The sequence below is a fragment of the Salmo trutta genome, chromosome 14 (genome assembly GCF_901001165.1).
Source record: "Salmo trutta chromosome 14, fSalTru1.1, whole genome shotgun sequence".
NCBI lineage: Eukaryota > Metazoa > Chordata > Actinopteri > Salmoniformes > Salmonidae > Salmo > Salmo trutta.
Genome location: NC_042970.1, coordinates 73120972 through 73139584, shown reverse-complemented (window position 1 = coordinate 73139584; position 18613 = coordinate 73120972). Strand labels below are relative to the sequence as shown.

Genomic DNA, 18613 nt, shown 5'->3' with positions numbered 1-18613 from the left:
CCTCTCCTGGTTAGCCTGGTCTTAAACAAACAAAAAAAACAGCAGACTTCATGGAATGAGTTTGACACCCCTGTAGTAGTGGAACAGGACAGAGATAATGTATGGAGGTTAATCGGAATTGTGGGGAAAAGCTGTGAATAAAACTGTATTGCATGTATATGGGGCTATATTTACATGTAAAATCTACACCACAATGGATGTTTTTCCATTTATGTCATCTGGTTTTTGAATGATTAACAAGCAGACGTTCTCAATTAACTGAGTTGTAAGTTGCAAATAAACTCTTCTAGCTACAGTACATACAGTGGGGTATGGTAGGCCAGGCTCTAGAACCACAATGAGGAAGTGCATTCAGTGGTTATTGGCTAAGTAGAAACTAAAGCATAGCATACCTTCAGAGAAAGCATTTGGGCCATTGGCTCCCAATGCATGAGCCATGATCTGCATCATAATGTTACTTGTGAGGAACATCCCTGGGATTTTAAAGTGATGCTCAAGATGAGCTAGCTACATAGTCTTTCTAGGCATTTAAAATGTAACCACTGCCAGTCAGGTCAACTATAGGATTTAGTCTATATTCAATACAGAACTAATAGTAATAAATAACATGTTGGCCCGCAGCATGAAAACATGTCAGGGGATCGGTTGCCATGTGGAGAAGAAGCCTAAACACAGTATACCTGGGTTCAATAACTACTTGATACCTTTCAAATACTTTGAACGTTTTCTTTAGGCTGCCGGGAGTTTGAGTTTGCACTTTTGGGACTTTTCTATTGTTTGCATTGCAACAGGCAAGTTCAATCAAGCACAGATAAAAGTATTTGAAATTATTTCAAATAGTATTTAAACCCAGGTCTAGAAAACAGTGGTCAGTGTATGTAAAGTATGACACTGCTCCAAAATAAAAGTAATTTATTCTTACAAACAACCAGATACAAGCCTTTTACCGAAACCTTACAATGAAACAGCAATTAACACATTTCCATTGCTCTTTCACATACAAATCCAAGTTACTGTCAACTGATTTGTTTTTTTACCACACTGCTGGTTAATATAATAACAATTAAAACATAAAATAGTGATTCAAATTAAAAATGGAAAGAAAACAAGTCTTTGAAACAGACATTTTAAAGACTAAGAACAGATTCTCCGTTTACATTCACATTCAACCTCAGGTGGCTTGCCAACAGAAAAACAAAGTGTACATTTTTTTTATTGAAAAAAAAGAAGAAGACTTGAACAAAACAAGAAGTATATGACCCAAGATAGCATCATTCCGAAAGCGCTATTATTATTTCCTTTTTGTAATCCCTATACAGAACTGAACTACTTGTTAGACACATTTAGGTTACATTTACCACATGGTAAATAAAGAAATGGATAGTCTGGTTTAGGAAATAAAGTGATGGTGAAAATGACTGAGGGTTTAGGATTAATCAATTTTAGATCAATATAATGAAAGTAGAGAAAGACATGAGGGTCTTCTTTTCCTCTGGGGGAAGGCTTTAGAGGGTTGGTGGGGGGCTTGAGAGGGATGTGTGTGTGATACCTCCTATTTGTACTGATAGTTCATGTTTCCGTATCCCGTGGGGTAGGAGGTCTGCTGGGTCTGGGGAGAAGCAGCCGCCCCGTAGCCCTGGGAGGAGGCGTTCCCGTACATGCTGAAGCTTGATTGGTTGCCGTAGCCTACGGACCAATGAAACATCAATAAGAACAAGGCATTAAATAATCAACCAATCAGATGCTCTACTAACACTCTTTAAACCATTATTAAGACCACATTTGGATATCAAGTGACTAAAGACAGACCCAGTATCAGAAATAATACCAGATAAAAATCTCTATATATTGGTATACACACACATACAGTGCCTTCAGAAAGTATTCCTACTCCTTGACCTTTTTCACATTTTGGTGTGTTACAGCCTGCATTTAAAATGGAATAAATGTGGATTTTTTGTCAATGGCCTACACACAATACCCCATAATGTCAAAGTGGAATTATGTTTTTAGAAATGTAAAAATTGGAAAAGCTGAAATGTCTTGAGCTAATAAGTATTCAACCCCTTTGTTATGACAAGGCTAAATACGTTCCAGTACTTAATAAGTTGTATGGACTCACTGTGTGCAATAACGGTGTTTAACATGATTTTTGAATGACTGCCTCATCTCTGTACCCCACACATCATCATTATTATTATTAGTATCATCATCATCATCATCATCATCATCATCAGTAAGAATACTTTCTGAAGGCACTGTTACATCGGGCAGTTACCAGTGTATGAATGCGTGTGAGTGTGTAGGGCCTCCTTTGGCCCCTTATATAGCTTTCCACTCACCGTAACTGTACATTTGGCCCCCGGTGACAGAGCTGGGGTAGGCTGTACTGTACATAGAGTAGTCCACCTGTTGTTGCTGGGTCTGTTGGGCTTGAGCCTGAGCTGCAGTCAGCAGACTCTTCTTATCCCCTCCGTAGCCATAACTATAGGGGCTCTGCTGGTCCAGGGGAGGGGGCACCGACTGGTAGGCACCCAGGGAAGATGCACCGACCTGGGCTTGGGCGGTCATGGCGGCCGAGGTGGCGGAGGCGGTTATGGCCGGTGTGGTGTAGGATGATTCGGGGTAGAAGGTGCCGTAGCCGGTGGTGTTGCCGCTGGCGTCTGGCTCTGTGGAGGCGTCACCGGTGGAGGTGGTTGTAGAGGAAGCAGCCTCTGTTGCACCCATACTGTACAGATTGTCTGAGGGAGAGATGGACAATGAAGTTACAATAGTGTGATTGGTGAAGGAGGACATTTAGTATTGGTTGGAGGAACACTTAGCAAATGCTTTGAAGGGGATATCTTTTTGAGAAAAACTGAGAAATGTATAGTGATCGTCTCTGTATCTAAGCCAAACAACTTCAACTAGGAAGTAAAAATACTGTATATTTTCCTTTTAATTAGTCTTATGACAAATGCTCAACATTGTGTTGCAGCCCAGCCCCAGCATTCAAGTCAACATGATGGAGAGAGATGCTAGGGTTTAAATAAGAGAAGCAATGTGTAAGTGTTAAGACTCAACTTAGAGGCCAAGGAGGACAGAAAACAAAACTAGCAGTCAGGGCCCCCTTAGCCCACTTCTGGGGCCCCATTCCTCCCTTCTTTGAAGTAGGCGTAATCATTATACATGATTATACAGGTGATGCAAGGGGGGCACATGGCTATCTAATTCATGGATTTCTAGTGATTATACTTGAAGGAAGGAAGTACTTTTTAAGGAATTGAAATGGGTACCAGTGACTCAATAGACTATAGTGGCTATAGAATAGATAAGGCTAAAGAGATAAGTTACCAAACACAAATGAACACACCTAATCTATCACTCATTAGTTCCCTTGACAACAGTGTGGAGAGAAAAAAAACACTTACGATAACCAGAGCCAGCACTGCTTCCATAACGGTAGTTTGCTGTTAACAAGAAAAGAGAGATAGATTTATTACCTTAACGCAAAGGAGCCCAAAAGAGTTGGACGATTTCCTAACAAGCTCTCTAGAACAGTCCGACTATAGGCTTATTGTCTAGTCATTAACTTATTTACTAAATAATCTAAAATAAGCCATATTTGAATGATTTTCTGATAACCTCATCTCTGTGAGAACATGCTCTTAAAGGCCTTAAGTCCAGTCTAGATCCTGAGATAGACAGTCCAAGTGAAGTGTCCTACTTTGGTTGTAGCTGCTGCCAGTCGTAGGCTTTCCTCGACCCCTGCCTCGCCCGTGGCCCCGGTTGTTAGGCTCCGTGTCAGTTGGAATGCCTCGAATAGTGCCAAAGCCTGGGATATGCTGTTGAGGGAGGGTCAGAGGTCACTAAAGGGTTCCTAGTCATGGTGTCTGTGTGGATTAATTAATGGCTATTCCTAGTCATGATTCTATAGTATTGTGAGGTGCATTACAGTGTGTGTACGAAAGATAAACTCAGCAAAAAAAGAAAACGGCCCTTTTTCAGGACCCTGTCTTTCAAAGATAGTTTGTAAAAATCCAAATAACTTCACAGATCTTCATTGTAAAGGCTTTAAACACTGTTTCCCATGCTTGTTCAATGAACCATAAACAATTAATGAACTTGCATCTGTGGAACGGTCGTTAAGACACTAACAGCTTACAGATGGCAATTAAGGAAATTAAGGTCACAGTTATGAAAACAAAAGGTCACTAAAGAGGCCTTTCTACTGACTCTAAAAAACACCAAAAGAAAGATGCTCAGGGTCCCTGCTCATCTGCGTGAACGTGCCTTAGGCATGCTGCAAGGAGGCATGCGGACTGCAGATGTGGCCAGGGCAATAAATTGCCATGTCTGTACTGTGAGACGCCTAAGACAGCATGGAGAGCTGATCGTCCTCGCAGTGGCAGACCACGTGTAACACCTGCACAGGATCGGTACATCCGAACATCACACCTGTGGGACAGGTACAGGATGGCAACAACTGCCCGAGTTATACCAGGAACGCACAATCCCTCCATCAGTGCTCAGACTGTCCGCAATAGGCTGAGAGGCTGGACTGAGGGCATGCCTAAGGCCGTGCTGCTGCTCCAGTTTCAACTGTTCTGCCTGCGGCTATGGAACCAAGACCTGTTCACCGGACGTGCTTGTTACACCCTCGACAACTACTATGATTATTATTATTTGACCATGCTGGTCATTTATGAACATTTTAACATCTTGACCATGTTCTGTTATAATATCCACCCGGCACAGCCAGAAGAGGACTGGCCACCCCTCATAGCCTGGTTCCTCTAGGTTTCTTCCTAGGTTTTTGGCCTTTCTAGGGAGTTTTTCCTAGGGAGTTTTTCCTAGCCACCGTGCTTCTTTCAGATGCATTTCTTGCTGTTTGGGGTTTTAGGCTGGGTTTCTGTACAGCACTTTGAGATATCAGCTGATGTACGAAGGGCTATATAAATACATTTGATTTGATTTGATTTGTAGGCCTGTTGTAAGGCAGGTCCTCACCAGACATCACCGGCAACAACGTCGCCTATGGGCACAAATCCACCATCGCTGGACCAGACAGGACTGGCAAAAAGTGCTCTTCACTGACTAGTCGCGGTTTTGTCTCACCAGGGGTGATGGTCGGATTCGTGTTTATCATCGAAGGAATGAGGGTTACACCAAGGCCTATACTCAGGAGCAGGATCGATTTGGAGGTGGAGGGTCCGTCATTGTCTGGGGTGTGTCACAGCATCATCGGACTGAGCTTGTTGTCATTGCAGGCAGACATCCTCCTCCCTCATGTGGTACCCTTCCTGCAGGCTCATCCTGACATGACCCTCCAGCATGACAATGCCACCAGCCATACTGCTCGTTCTGTGTGTGATTTCCTGCAAGACAGGAATGTCAGTGTTCTGCCATGGCCAGCGAAGAGCCCGGATCTCAATCCTATTGAGCACGTCTGGGACCTGTTGGATCGGAGGGTGAGGGCTAGGGCCATTCCCCACAGAAATGTCCGGGAACTTGCAGGTGCCTTGGTGGAAGAGTGGGGTAACATCTCACAACAAGAACTGGCAAATCTGGTGCAGTCCATGAGGAGGAGTTGCACTGCAGTACTTAACTTCACTAGGGTAGGGGGCAGCATTCAGAATTTTGGATGAAAAGCGTGCCCAAATTAAGCTGCCTGCTACTCAGGCCCAGAAGCTAGGCTATGCATATAATCGGTAGATTTGGATAGAAAACACTCTAAAGTTTCCAAAAACTGTTAAAATAATGTCTGTGAGTATAACAGAACTGATATGGCAGGCATAAATGTGAGGAAAATCCATCTAGGAAGTACTATTATTTTGAAAGGCTGTTTTTCCATTGAAAGCCAATCCACCATACAAAGACTTAGGACCCAGTTCACAATCTCTTTGGCTTCTTCTACATGTGGCCAGTCTTTAGGCATTGTTTCAGGCTTTTACTCTGAAAAATGAGGGAGATACAGCACTTTCAATGAGTGGACAGTGGAAATTTCCAGACATTAGTCCACCGCGTGATCGGGAGCGCGCCTTTCTTGTTTCTCCTTTTCTATTGACGAAGCTTTTGTCCGGTTGAAATATGATTAATTATTTATGACAAAAACAACCTGGAGGATTGATTTTAAACATCGTTTGACATGTTTCTACAAACTTTATTTGTACTTTTTTGACTTTTCGTCTGGATGTTGAGAGCGCGTTGTGTGCCTTTGAATTACTGAACTAAACGCACCAACAAAACTGAGGTTTTTGGAGGGAAATTATCAAACAAAACAAACATTTGTGTAACATGGAGTCCTGGGAGTGCCACCAGATGAAGATCATCAAAGGTTAGTGATTCATTTAAATCGCTATTTCTGACTTTTGTGAGTCCTCTCCTTGGCTGGAAAATGGCTGTATGGTTTCTTGTGGCTAGGCGCTGTCCTAACATAATCGCATGGTGTGCTTTCGCCATAAAGCCTTTTTGAAATCTGACACAGCGGCTGGATTAACAAGACATTTATCTTTAATCCTATGTACAACACTTGTATCTTTCATCAATGTTTGATGAGTATTTCTGTAATTTGATTTGGCTCTCTGCAATTTCACCAGATGTTATTTGAGACAATGCATTACTGAACATAACGCACCAATTTAAACTGAGGTTTTTGGACATAAAAAGGGAATTTATTGAACAAAACAAACATTTATTGTGTTACATGGCGTCCTGGGAGTGCCACCAGATGAAATTCATCAAAGGTTACTGATTCATTTAAATCGCTATTTCTGACTTTTGTGAGTCCTCTCCTTGGCTGGAAAATGGCAGTATGGTTTCTTGTGGCTAGGCGCTGACCTAACATAATCGCATGGTGTGCTTTCGCCGTAAAGCCTTTTTGAAATCTGACACCGTGGTTGGATTAACAAGAAGTTTATCTTTAAAATGGTGTATAATACTTGTATGTTTGAGGAATTTTAATTTGGGGATTTCTGTTGTTTGAATTTGGCGCCCTGCAATTTCACTGGCTGTTGTCGAGGTGGGACGCTAGCGTCCCAATGATACCAGAGGTTAATGCCGCTGGTGGCCACACCAGATACTGAATGTTACTTTTGATTTTGACCCCCCCCTTTGTTCAGGGACACATTCCATTTCTGTTAGTCACATGTCTGTGGAACTTGTTCAGTTTATATCTCAGTTGTTATGTTCATACAAATATTTACACGCCAAGTTTGCTGAAAATAAACGCAGTTGACAGTGAGAGGACGTTTCTTTTTTTGCTGAGTTTATATCATGTCTTACCATGGAAGTGTATGTGACTGGTTTCTTCTTCTTGGGGTCAGAGTGAGGGTTATAGTAGGGCCCCGCCCCCTCGGGGAAGAGTTTGTCCAAAGCAGCTAAGGCTGCGTAGGCTTTGGCCTCCTTCTTGTTGGAGCCTCGACCTTTGAACTTCTGTCCATCTACCTCCACCTGTGAGTGGCGGAGGTGGTAACAAAGAGACACATGCTGGTTACTGTGTTTCCACATCCTGCTCTGTCAACTACATCTGGGCCCATATTCATAAAGCGTCTCAGGGTGGTAGTGCTGATCTAGGATCGTAATGAATAAGATTCTACATAAACATGGGGGACCTGATCCTAGATCAGTACTTCTACTCCGAGATGCTTTGTTGATACGAGCTCTGACCTTACTGGTTATTCATCTACTCTAGTTTCCAAATCCTTGCGCAATGAATCAATAGAATTGTCCCAAGCATGCAAACCCCGCCCATCTGCCACTGACTGACCTCCATGACGAAGCACTTGTCATGGCTGCCCCCGGTCTCAGCAGAGAGCTCGTACTTCAGGCTGCGTCTCTTCTCGTTCAGCTCCATCACTGGGTTCTTCCCGTGCTTGGTGAGGATGGGACCGTTCTGATAGTACGGAAGACATAGCAAAACAGTCAAGTCCAATGAACATCAACAACAACTCTATTGCAACATAACTGCTTTATATCTGCTTTATGAAAGTATACTGTGAGATTCTGGCATTTAAGCCCTTGTTCTACGTACCCAGAGTCAGAAACTCACGGATACCATTTTTATGTTGTTGCATACAGTAGGAAGGAAGGAAGTGGTAGTTTCACAAGCTAATGGAAGTCTACAGGTACAGTAGCAATGCTTTGTGTTGCTTTATGAAAGTATATTAAGTCAACCATTTTAAAAAAGTCACAGGAAAAAGTCAGAAAACATAGGAGATATGAAGAGAGAAAGACTACCTCGTCAGATGCCATGGACGCATCACTTGCTGTAGGTGTGGATGGTACGTTGGCTCCTCCCTCTTCGCCTGGTTCAATCTTCACATCCGCCCCAGTGGGCAGGCCCAACTTCTGCAGGACCTGAGACGGACAGGGAGAGAGAGGACTTGGTGGACGGCAGCCATTATAAACAGAGTCAATACAGACGACAAGGCATTCAATGCAAAACCAGTGGATTACATTCTTCGAGAACAATGACATAACACTTTGATGACAGCAAGCGAGGGTTACAGAGATAGGAGAAAGACTACTGTTTCTTTCAAAGAGAGTAACATTTGATTTCAGGGACCAACTTGTGTTGTACCAGTTAACCATCATCTTAAAGAGATAGTGTGAGATGTGTCTAGTTACCCAGAGTCGTGGATACCATTTTTGTCTCTACGTGCAGTATGAAGGAACTTGCAGGTAGTTTTGCACGCTAATGCTAACTAATGTTAGCACAATGACTGGAAGTCTACTGGTACAGCTAGCATGTTTTCGCCTAGGCATACAATCCCTTACCTTGGCAGCTAGGTGGAGTTTGGCTGTGCGTTTGGACGGCCCTGAGGCCTCGTATGTATCGCCGTCCACGTCTACGGACATGGTGAACACTGGGAAGTGCACTGGACCGCTCTGACCCGTCAGACGGTACTGCAGACCAGGCTTGTGCTGGTTGAGACGCATCAGGGCATTCATGGCCATAGGAGAGTCCCCGGGCTTCTCTTCTGTGGCTGGGGGAAGGGAGAGTGAAAGAGAGAGTGACAGAAAGAGAGACAGAAAGAGATAGTGAGAAAGAGAGATGGGGGAGAAAGAAAGAAAGGGAAAAAGAGGGAGAGAGCATATCAGAACAGGAACAAATGTAACCTCCTCAGAAAGAGCCTCAATGGTAGAATAGCTACGAAATATCCCATTCGAAGACCACTTCGGATACATACACGACTTTCTAGGAAATTTTGGATATTTCTGGAACTTCCTCTTCTTGCTGTCGTCTCCCCCTTTGTCCGCGGCATCATGAGGTCTCTTGGGAGGGTAGGTGGAACTGGCCAGGATCTGAGCTGGTAGGTACATGGAAAAGGGACAAGGTTCAGGAAAAGTTCAAAATCACAACACATCAAGACTACTACTAGACAGCTAATATGAAAGTCACATTTGAGAAGCATGGGACAGGCCAGGAAGATGGCCAAAAACTGAGGAGATACTAACAACCGTAGTTTCTGAGACCTGGCCCTATGGTTCTCCTTGGTTCCCTGGCAGGCAGGGAATCCATCCCCAGCACCTTGTACAGCTGCCCGAACGCAGACAACCTTAGGGCATGCTGACAGGGAAAAACAAACATAGAACACAGTCAATCCCAAAAGGAAGCACATAGGAGAGAATAACACAATTGATATTCTACCTGGGGCGTGTTAAGGACGCAACATAACAGAACTTTCAGCGACAAAAATCTTTTGGGTAGAACAGATAATATCGTTTTTCAAGTAGAGTAGGAAATCATGTCAGCTCCATTTGTTACAATTCTACCTGGAACATTATAGGCATAAATATTTCACCTAACCGAATAAAACTGAAGCCTGTTTTACCTGGGCACTCTGTGTAATGTCTTCACGTTGCTGAGTGTCCAGGTGGCTGATGGCGTCCACCTTCTCCTTCTCGCAAGGGTCCTTGATACCCGGACCATCTTTGAACAACAGAAGAACATTTGAATTAGTTTAATTTAGTGGACGTCATTTCTACATTGTTCTGAGAGGTGTTCCGCAAGGCTATGCTCTAGGCCCTATATTTTCTCTATTTACCCAATACAGGTCTTTAGGGATAAAAGACTTACCGGCCATCAGGATTCCAGACGCCAAGCACTCTAGAACTCTGCGGAAAGACTCTCCTGCTCCCATTGGCCGATCGCAGGTTCCAATGGCCTTCTCACACAGCAGCTCTAAAGGCTAGACAGAACAGAGAGAGAACAGTAGTTAATGAATCTAGTTCAGATCTGGATCCCACCGCTTCCACCAAATGAAATAATATTTATTTACTTATATTTAATAATTTATTGTATATGACATGTATATCATTATAGTCAATATTACATGTATTATATTAGTTTGACTTGACTCACCCATCCTCTGAGTGGAGCCCAGGTGGGGACGCGGTTACACAGGTCTCTCATGATACGGATCACGATGGCGGCCGACTTCAGGTCGTTGACCTTAGCCTGAGAGAGACAAGCACGGGCCGAGCTAAGTCAAAGAGGGTGCGATATCCAACGACCTAATAAAATAAATAAAAAGGGGTGCAATATTCCAGTAGCCTCACGAGCCGCATGATCCCGTGAGCTTACATGAATGCGCGCTGCAGGCAGCTCACGAGGCTAATATTCCTGGACAGCACAAAGGAAAAGTGTGATACGAGTCCAATTCAACCAATTGTGTAAGTAACTGAGTCATCAGGAATATTGCACCCAGGGTAGCATAGGAAGGTTAGTGCAGTATCCCTCCAATATACCATTGGAGCCAAATACTTAATTAGGAGGGAAAGGGGATACCTAGTCAGCTGCACAACTTAATGTATTCAACCAAAATGTGCATTTAACCCAACCCCTCTGAACGAGCGATGGTTACATAGTGTTTAGGGACCCTTAAAAACAGCGTAGCTACAATATAATTTGTACTAGCAAATAACAGCAATATAGTTCCGAGGAAGACAGAATGAAATCATAGAAAACAATGAGGCATTGTGAGAGCATACAAACTCACAACTCATTATGGGACAAGGCAGAATAAAAGGCACATTTGAACACTTTATTTGACAAGTAAAGACAGGATGCAAACCTGGAACCACTTGGCGTGGCGGAGAGATGCCAAGGCAGTTAGGCATTTCTGCCTGTCCAGAACGTCCGCCGGCGCATCGCTGTCGACCGTTAGCTTTTCTATTGGTCGATGGGTGGGATAAGAAGACAAGGTACGGTTTGACCAAGGGGGGGTTCTGTCTCGAGGCTCGGGGAGGAGGTAGCTTTTCCTAAGGCAGGACAAGGACTTCTACATCTGCATTGCTTGCTGTTTGGGGTTTTAGACTGGGTTTCTGTACAGAACTTTGTGACATCGGCTGGTGTAAAAAGGGCTTTATGAATAAATTTGATTGAAGGGGAGTCCCCGCATTTATAGAGAATGGATTTACCCACCCACCCTGTAGCACAAAACCCTATGCTAGGTCTAAGTGATGAGTGTACTCTAGCCATCAGATTCACAGTGGGTACCAGAGCATAATATTTCTCAATATAAGGTTTTGCTGGGGGGGATTTCTTAGTCTTAATCAATCCTAATCTTAGTACCCCTTCCCTCCGCCCCAGTGGTTTGGGTCATACTGCTCTGCCCCTTTCCGAGACAGAATGAGATGCCAGTTGGTCAAAGGTCCAGCGTCCCTAAAAACTGACACACTAGAAGGCTTAGTAAGAGAGAATCAATCAGGTTTGGAATTACTGTACAAGGCAGTTGGAATCAGAATGCATCTGTGGTCGGCTCGGTACTGCAGCAAAACTGATGACTGCTTGGCTTCAGCTTAACTTCCCCCAGCAACCAAATCTGGCCTTGATCCAAGACAAGGCCATTCTCTTGGAGGACGTAGCTACTAAAGCTGATTGAACTTAAAATGCCCTTTTCCTGACTTAATTAGATCACATTCATCCCTTTTGCCTCTCGCTCACATACACCCCCATGCATTACTCACTCACACACACATATTGCTCTCTCTCACATACACTTTCCCTTCCATATCCTTTGCTTGTGACTGGTTGTGTTCCCATTCAACCAGGCAGGTCAAAGGAAGGGTCCAAAAACATTACCTGTCATGCCGATCAGTTTTGCTGCAATACGAACCTCACGTTACACTGTTCTGCATTAAAAACACATGCAATCAAATCTATATCCGCGCATTGGCTGGCATTCTCAGAAAAGCCTTAATTTCTTAACTTGAACAATACAATTAACTGTAAATTAAGTCGTACATTACTGTTATTAAAATCACCAAAAACATTATTACACAATGCATTATTAACGACTAAAAGAGGCATTGTAGCGATGAAGATTGTCGCCGTTTTGTTACATAATTACAGCGAATAGAAGAACTCCGAGCTCCAGTGAAGAACCAATCAGATTGTTTGTTCACTGTCATCGGTTCTAAAGTAGCCACTGTGCAGGTTCCACTAACCTCTATATTGACTGATCAGGTATTTAAATGGTGTCTCAGTGTATGGATCAGTAGGGAGCTGCACAGTAACATGCTTTAAGTGAATAGTAACACACAGATTATCAGCTGTTGCTGTAGCTGATCTGAAGTTGCCTGCTGTTAAGTGCAGTCCAGGGCTGCCTACATTCAGCAAAGCACAATGTTGTGGAACATTGCAGATAGAAGTATCACACATAATATCTATTGGTGCACATATCTATCACAAATAGATCTCTACATCATATTTCTATCTGAGACGTCCCACAACGCTGTGCCCTGAACACAGCCGTGGTAGTGTTGGGTAGTCCCAGCCTCCTGGCCTGGTTTGAGGCTGGTCCCTGGGGGGGGTCATACCTCCAGGTGGTCCCTCCAGGGGGGTGGTAGGTCCGGCATCCTCTGGCTCAGCCTCCATGCGGATCATGGGGGAGGTCAGGTGAATGGTTAGGGTCAGGATGGGCTCCTTGATACTCTTGATCACAATCTCCGCCTCCTCTGGGATCTGGGTGACCTCATACTTGTCCTCTGTGACGAGCTTTAGTAGAGTTGGAATGATGGGAAAATAAATCAGTTAGGATTTTGGCTTACAGAAGGGTTGGCTTGGCTTACAGTACAGAAAGAGAGACAATATTAGCATAGAGGCGGCACCTTTCACAACCAAAAATACCTTTTTAAATATAGGTCCTATTGCAACTCTCTCGGTCACTCTCATACTCACTTCAAAATGACCAAAGAGAGAGAACGTTAACATCATCGAAGGATATTGGTCTCCATTGGGAAAGAGGTCTTCTGAGCACAATGGGACTTCTTGGTTGAGTAAAGGTTAAATGAAATAGATACACTACCTCAATCTGGGTGGAGAGGTTCTCAGCCACCTTCTTGAGCAGGGTGACGGTGGGTTTCTCAGTGCAGAGCAGCACCAGCTCCAGGTCCATGTCTCCCTTCAGCAGCAGGCCCTTGGCCACCAGGCCCACCCTCATCACCCCACGCAGGATACGCTCTGGAGGGGGAGCCACCTCACTGGGACAGGGGAGGGAGTACCAAGGAAATGCTTATTCAGAGACAAATGCAATAAGTAAATCTACAAGATATGAAGAACCACACATATCCAAGATTAGATGTACTGTTACCCTTGACCTTTCTTTGTCTCTAAAAATGCATCTTGCCTTCCTATGTTGAAGTATTCATTACATTTTAGACTTTCAGCAGCTGCTCTTATCCAGAATGACTTACAGGAGCAAATAGGGTTACGTGCCTTGCTCAATAGCACCAACAGATTTTTCACCTAGTCGGCTTGGGGATTCAAACTAGCGACCTTTCGGTTACTGACGAAACGCTCTTAACCACTAGGCTACCTGCAGCCTAAGAGTCACAGATCTTAATTGCTTGGATTAGTGAAAGTAATAGGATGTTAATCCTGCTCTCAGCTATCCAATCATGTATCAAGCTGTGCTTAACTCAAGGAAATGATGAAGGAAGCGTTTCCAAACAAATCAAACTTTATTTGTCAAATGCGCCGAATACAACAAGTGTAGACTTTACCGTGAAATGCTTACTTACAAGCCCAAGAGTGCAGTTCAAGAAGAGTTAAGAAAATATTTACCAAGTAGACTAAAGTAAAAAGTAATAATAAAAAGTAACACAATAACAAGGCTATATACAGGGGGGCACCGGTACCAAGTCAGTGTGCGGGCGTACAGATTAGTTGAGGTAATTTGTACACGTAGGTGGAGGTGAAGTGACTATGCACAGATAATAAACAGCAAGTAGCAGCAGTGTACAAAAGGCAGGGAGGGGGGTAGAAGCTGTTGAGGAGCATTTTGGTCCTAGACTTGGTGCTCCGGTACCGCTTGCCGTGCGGTAGCAGAGAGAACAGTCTATGACTTGGGTGACTGGAGTCTCTGACAATTTTATGGGCTTTCCTCTGACACCACCTGGTATAGGTCCTGCAGTACCAGGGTCTTTGATCAGTCTTTCTTACCTCTCCTCTGCCCCCTCCACAGGTACAGGCGCCACCCCGACTCCGGCCTCCACATCCAGCAGGTCGGAGACGGTCTTGAGGGCACACTCCACGTGGGAGATGACTGTCTGCACCGCCTCCAGCTCCTCAGACGATGGGTACACTGCCGCGTGCTTCGCCATCATGTGTCGGTCGTCGCTCACGAAGATACGCATGGGAGGCGTGCGCACCGGAGGGGCCTGGAAGAGAGAAGGTAAGATGGAAAAGGGTAAGTGAGATGTGGGTCGTGTTCAGTTGGGCACACAGTAGGAAAACTGAAATCTATGTTCTTATTGTAATAAATCAACCGTGCGTCTTGCCTTTTTGAATGCCAGGCCATCTTTAGACAGCTGTTCGTTCCACAACAAAATTCTAAAACAGCCTAGTTTTGTCTCCTCTAGTCTCTCCTTCTATTGGCTGTTAGATGTGAAGTAGACTTATTTTACTTTAATGCTTTTGGGTAAAGTTTGTTAACTTAAAAAAAAAAAAATGTTATAGTATTAAAACAGTTATTTTATTTTCATGGCGGTCTGCATCCATAATGGTCAGTTACATGATTATACAGTTACCATGCCAGCCCTAAGCACTGCTTTAACTTGTTCCAATGGAATAGGATGTGTGTGAATGATCTGGAAAACCAGTATGACTAGTAAGTACAAATAGACTGAGGGGAAAAACTGCGACTGGAAAATTATAGTTACTGTATCATCTACAACTTCTGCATTTACATGCCTCTTAGCAAGAGGGGAAATAAAATATTTTATTAATGGCCATGTTGGAAACAAATCATAGGACCATTTGTCCAACATATCAAAGTAGGTGCAATTGGCTTCTCGTGTTGGCCTATAAACAGTATACACGGCAGAGGAGGCTTGTGAGGGGAGGACGGCTCATAGTAATGGCTAGAACAGAGTGAATGGAATGGTAATAAACACATCACAGTTTCCAAGGGCTTGATACCATCCCACCCACTCCATTCTATCCATTATAATGAGCCATCCTCCCCTCACCAGCCTTCTGTGCTGTACAGGTGAAACAAATTGTTCTTCAAGTAGAATTCAACACAACACCTAGGGATAATTCTGATTCTCCAAACCTTGTGTTCATTCGGAGGTGACAGGCATTAGCCAGCGCTACATTCACACACACAGGGAATTTGTATTGACATGAAGAGAAACGGTGGAGGTGGAAGTTTGAACCTCAGTTTGGAGTCGGTTCTCCTCCATCTCCTGTATGGCGGCGATGTACTCATCGTACTGCCTCAGCTCCTCCTCGTAACAGAGACAGTCATACCAGTAGCGCAGCTCCTCATATCTGGGAGGGGAGAGAGACAAAGTAGTTAGAATAGAAACCAATTACAGTACTAAGTTCACCTCTGTAGATTCAACATCGACCGATTTTGGCAGAGATTAGTGCAACCTTTGAAGAGAATTGAAATGCCTTGTGTGTAGAAATACTACATTGTAGTTGTCATAATGTAACATTATTATAACCAGTCAATGTGTGAAATAAGAGTAAAGGCATGGATGAGAGAAGGCACTGCTCTTCAGTCAAAGTGTTCCTTGCATTTCCCCCCACTAATGGTTAAAGTAAGATTCCACCCAAAAACTCTTAGTCCATTGTTGATATAGCCCCAAAATATTTTACATGTCAGAAATAGTTTTCCAAACATATAACTTTCAAAATACATAAATACAGCCAGTATGATGCATTTTGCACCATATAATTGAAATCCATCATACCGGCTATATTTTTGTATTTTGAAAGTTATATGTCTGGAAAACTCTATTTCTGACGTGCAAAACATTTTGGGACTATATCAACAATGGACTAATGAAACAAATACCCAAATATAGTTTTAGGTGGAGTTTTCCCTTAAGGTTAGGATTGGGGATGTGGATCCTAGATCTATACCTCATTGAAAGTTCACCCTGGAGCGATACAGTACCTGTCAAAGTCGTGTGGTAGCAGGCGATGGCCTCGCTGTATCAGGCTGTCCCAGTACAGGAGCTCTTCATAGGCCTGCCGTTCGTCCCAGACTGCATCTGGCACTGGCTCTGCTGCCATAGCCATGAGCTTGTCTTTTTACTGCCACCTGTGTGACACCTGCTGTAGCCATAGAAACAGAAACACTGAAAATCACTCTCTACAATGCACCACCTCATGATAAACACATGGTAAAGAAAACTATATACAGTTTGTATAAGAACATTTGGTGAAACTGCAGTTAGTGTGACGTACGGCAGGCTTGTACATCATGTGAGATACCTGAGGTAACTACCTAGCTAACATTCGTAAACATACCAGGGAGTTGTACAACGACGTGCAGGTAAACTATGCTAACTAACTGTTTGTTTACCACCAAATGTGTAAGCAGCTGTCCATACTGCTTTTGATAATTTGGGTTTAAAACAAAATTAAACACGCTGCAAACCAATAATTATTGGGCTAACAATTTCTTTTCAACCTGCGGTGCCGACGCCATTGTTATGGCAAGATAGCTAGCATGATACTACCAGATCAGAGACCGTACCAGATGCTGTAGTTAGCAAGGTAAGCTAATACTTTTTTGACGCTTAATTCAGCACATAACTGCAATTAAATACATCGCTAGCAGAATGTGTGTATGAATTTACAAACACTAAAATAACAACCTTTTCTAGATCGTTAAAAACACTCACCTGAGAAAGAAAGAGGCACGGTAATGTCGCGCTGTTTGGGGGCGTGGAGCTGCGCGGTGTCGCGCAATAATGACGTCTTTTAGCAACACCTTGCTGGTTTCTTCTTCTGTGGGACAATGGCGTACTACAACCCCAAAAGTTGTATTGCCGCCACTCACTGGACGGGTTGAATGTGATAGGGAAACTAACTTAATACACCTAAATAAAAATAGTACATTGACCAAAACAAAACTCCTACTTCTTCCTTCTTTCAAATCTCCATATCTCCCTTCTCACGCTCTAGGGCCTGAAAGGGTGGTATGGCTTGTGACAATATTTCAATGTAACTCATCCACTGTGAAGTCTTCCAGTTCCAGGAACCGCTCTGCCACATCCACAATGATATCTATTTTCCTATACCTTCTCTCCACCTTGGCAGTGCCATTAATTACCATAGCTATGAAGGCCACCTTCTTAACCTTTAAATGCCAGGTCCTGCTGGTGAAAGGCAACCCCTGCAGCCTCCAGTGAAGGCCTAACTACCACCATCAACTCTTCAGGAGCACCTTTAAAACCCTCAACCCTTTTAACAGCTGCTGCATATGAAATACTCTGGACATCCCTGGATTTGGCCACCTCATTCTCTTTCACCATTGTAGGGCAATCGAAAAATGTGGCTTCATGGTTCCCACCACAATTGCAACATGTCACATTTTCCTTACTTTTAAAACACATGATATGATCTTTTCCACAACTTGGACATCTCGGTTTCTCCCTTCTGCAAATGCTTGAAACATGACCAAAAGCTTTACAATGGTCACACTCCATTGGTCTTGGGATAAACGCTGTGACTCTGTAGTTTATATACCCCAACTGCACTTGAGTAGGGAGAGACTCCATATCAACAAATAAAAGAACAGATAAACTCTTCACTTTTTCACCATTCACACGATTCATCCGACATTCATCAATCACTCCAGGAATATTTTTAATCTCTTCAAAATCGACTTCTCACGAGATGCCAGATATAACCCCCTTGAGGGGTGCCCTGTTCCGAAGAGACACACACGACACTTCAAACTTATCAAATCGGGTGAGACGCAACGCACGTTCCTTCTGATCCGCAGAAGCACAACAAATCTAAACAAGCCTCTCGTGATCCTCACAGCCTTCACTTTACCCAGCACTCTCTCCACCAGTTTGGATATCTCAAATAACACCTGGCTGCCACCTACTGTAGGCCATATCTAGGCCATATCTAGGCCTATAGTAGGTGGCAGCCAGGTGTTATTTGAGATATCCAAACTGGTGGAGATACAGTTGAAGTCAGAGGTTTATGTACACCTTAGCAAAATACATTTAAACTCAGTTTTTCAAAATTCCTGACATTTAGTCCTAGTAAAAATTCCCTATCTTAGGTCAGTTAGGATCACCACTTTATTATATGAATGTGAAATGTCAGAATAAAGTAGAGAGAATTATTTATTTATTTCATCACATTCACAGT

At 43.5% G+C, this 18613-nt stretch overlaps 1 protein-coding gene across 3 annotated transcripts; it reads right to left on the bottom strand.

Annotated features, from left to right (window-relative positions):
• Positions 1-895: 895 nt before the first annotated feature.
• On the bottom strand, positions 896-17201 carry LOC115147333 (interleukin enhancer-binding factor 3). Of its 3 annotated transcripts, none has more exons than XM_029689523.1 (20): positions 17128-17201; positions 16395-16555; positions 15646-15760; positions 14429-14646; positions 13293-13467; positions 12805-12982; positions 11058-11155; positions 10346-10441; positions 10061-10172; positions 9816-9913; positions 9439-9550; positions 9171-9290; positions 8758-8966; positions 8218-8337; positions 7748-7873; positions 7264-7431; positions 3707-3824; positions 3411-3449; positions 2343-2741; positions 896-1686 (listed from the first exon to the last, which is right to left on the bottom strand). In XM_029689523.1, exons 2-20 carry the CDS (start codon positions 16517-16519, stop codon positions 1553-1555), a joined length of 2760 nt encoding a protein of 919 aa, XP_029545383.1. In that variant the 5' UTR covers positions 16520-16555; positions 17128-17201; the 3' UTR covers positions 896-1552. The 3 variants fall into 3 exon arrangements, with proteins under 3 accessions (XP_029545383.1, XP_029545385.1, XP_029545384.1); XM_029689525.1 differs by having other exon boundaries at positions 9457-9550; XM_029689524.1 differs by having other exon boundaries at positions 16395-16552; positions 17128-17169.
• Positions 17202-18613: the final 1412 nt, after the last annotated feature.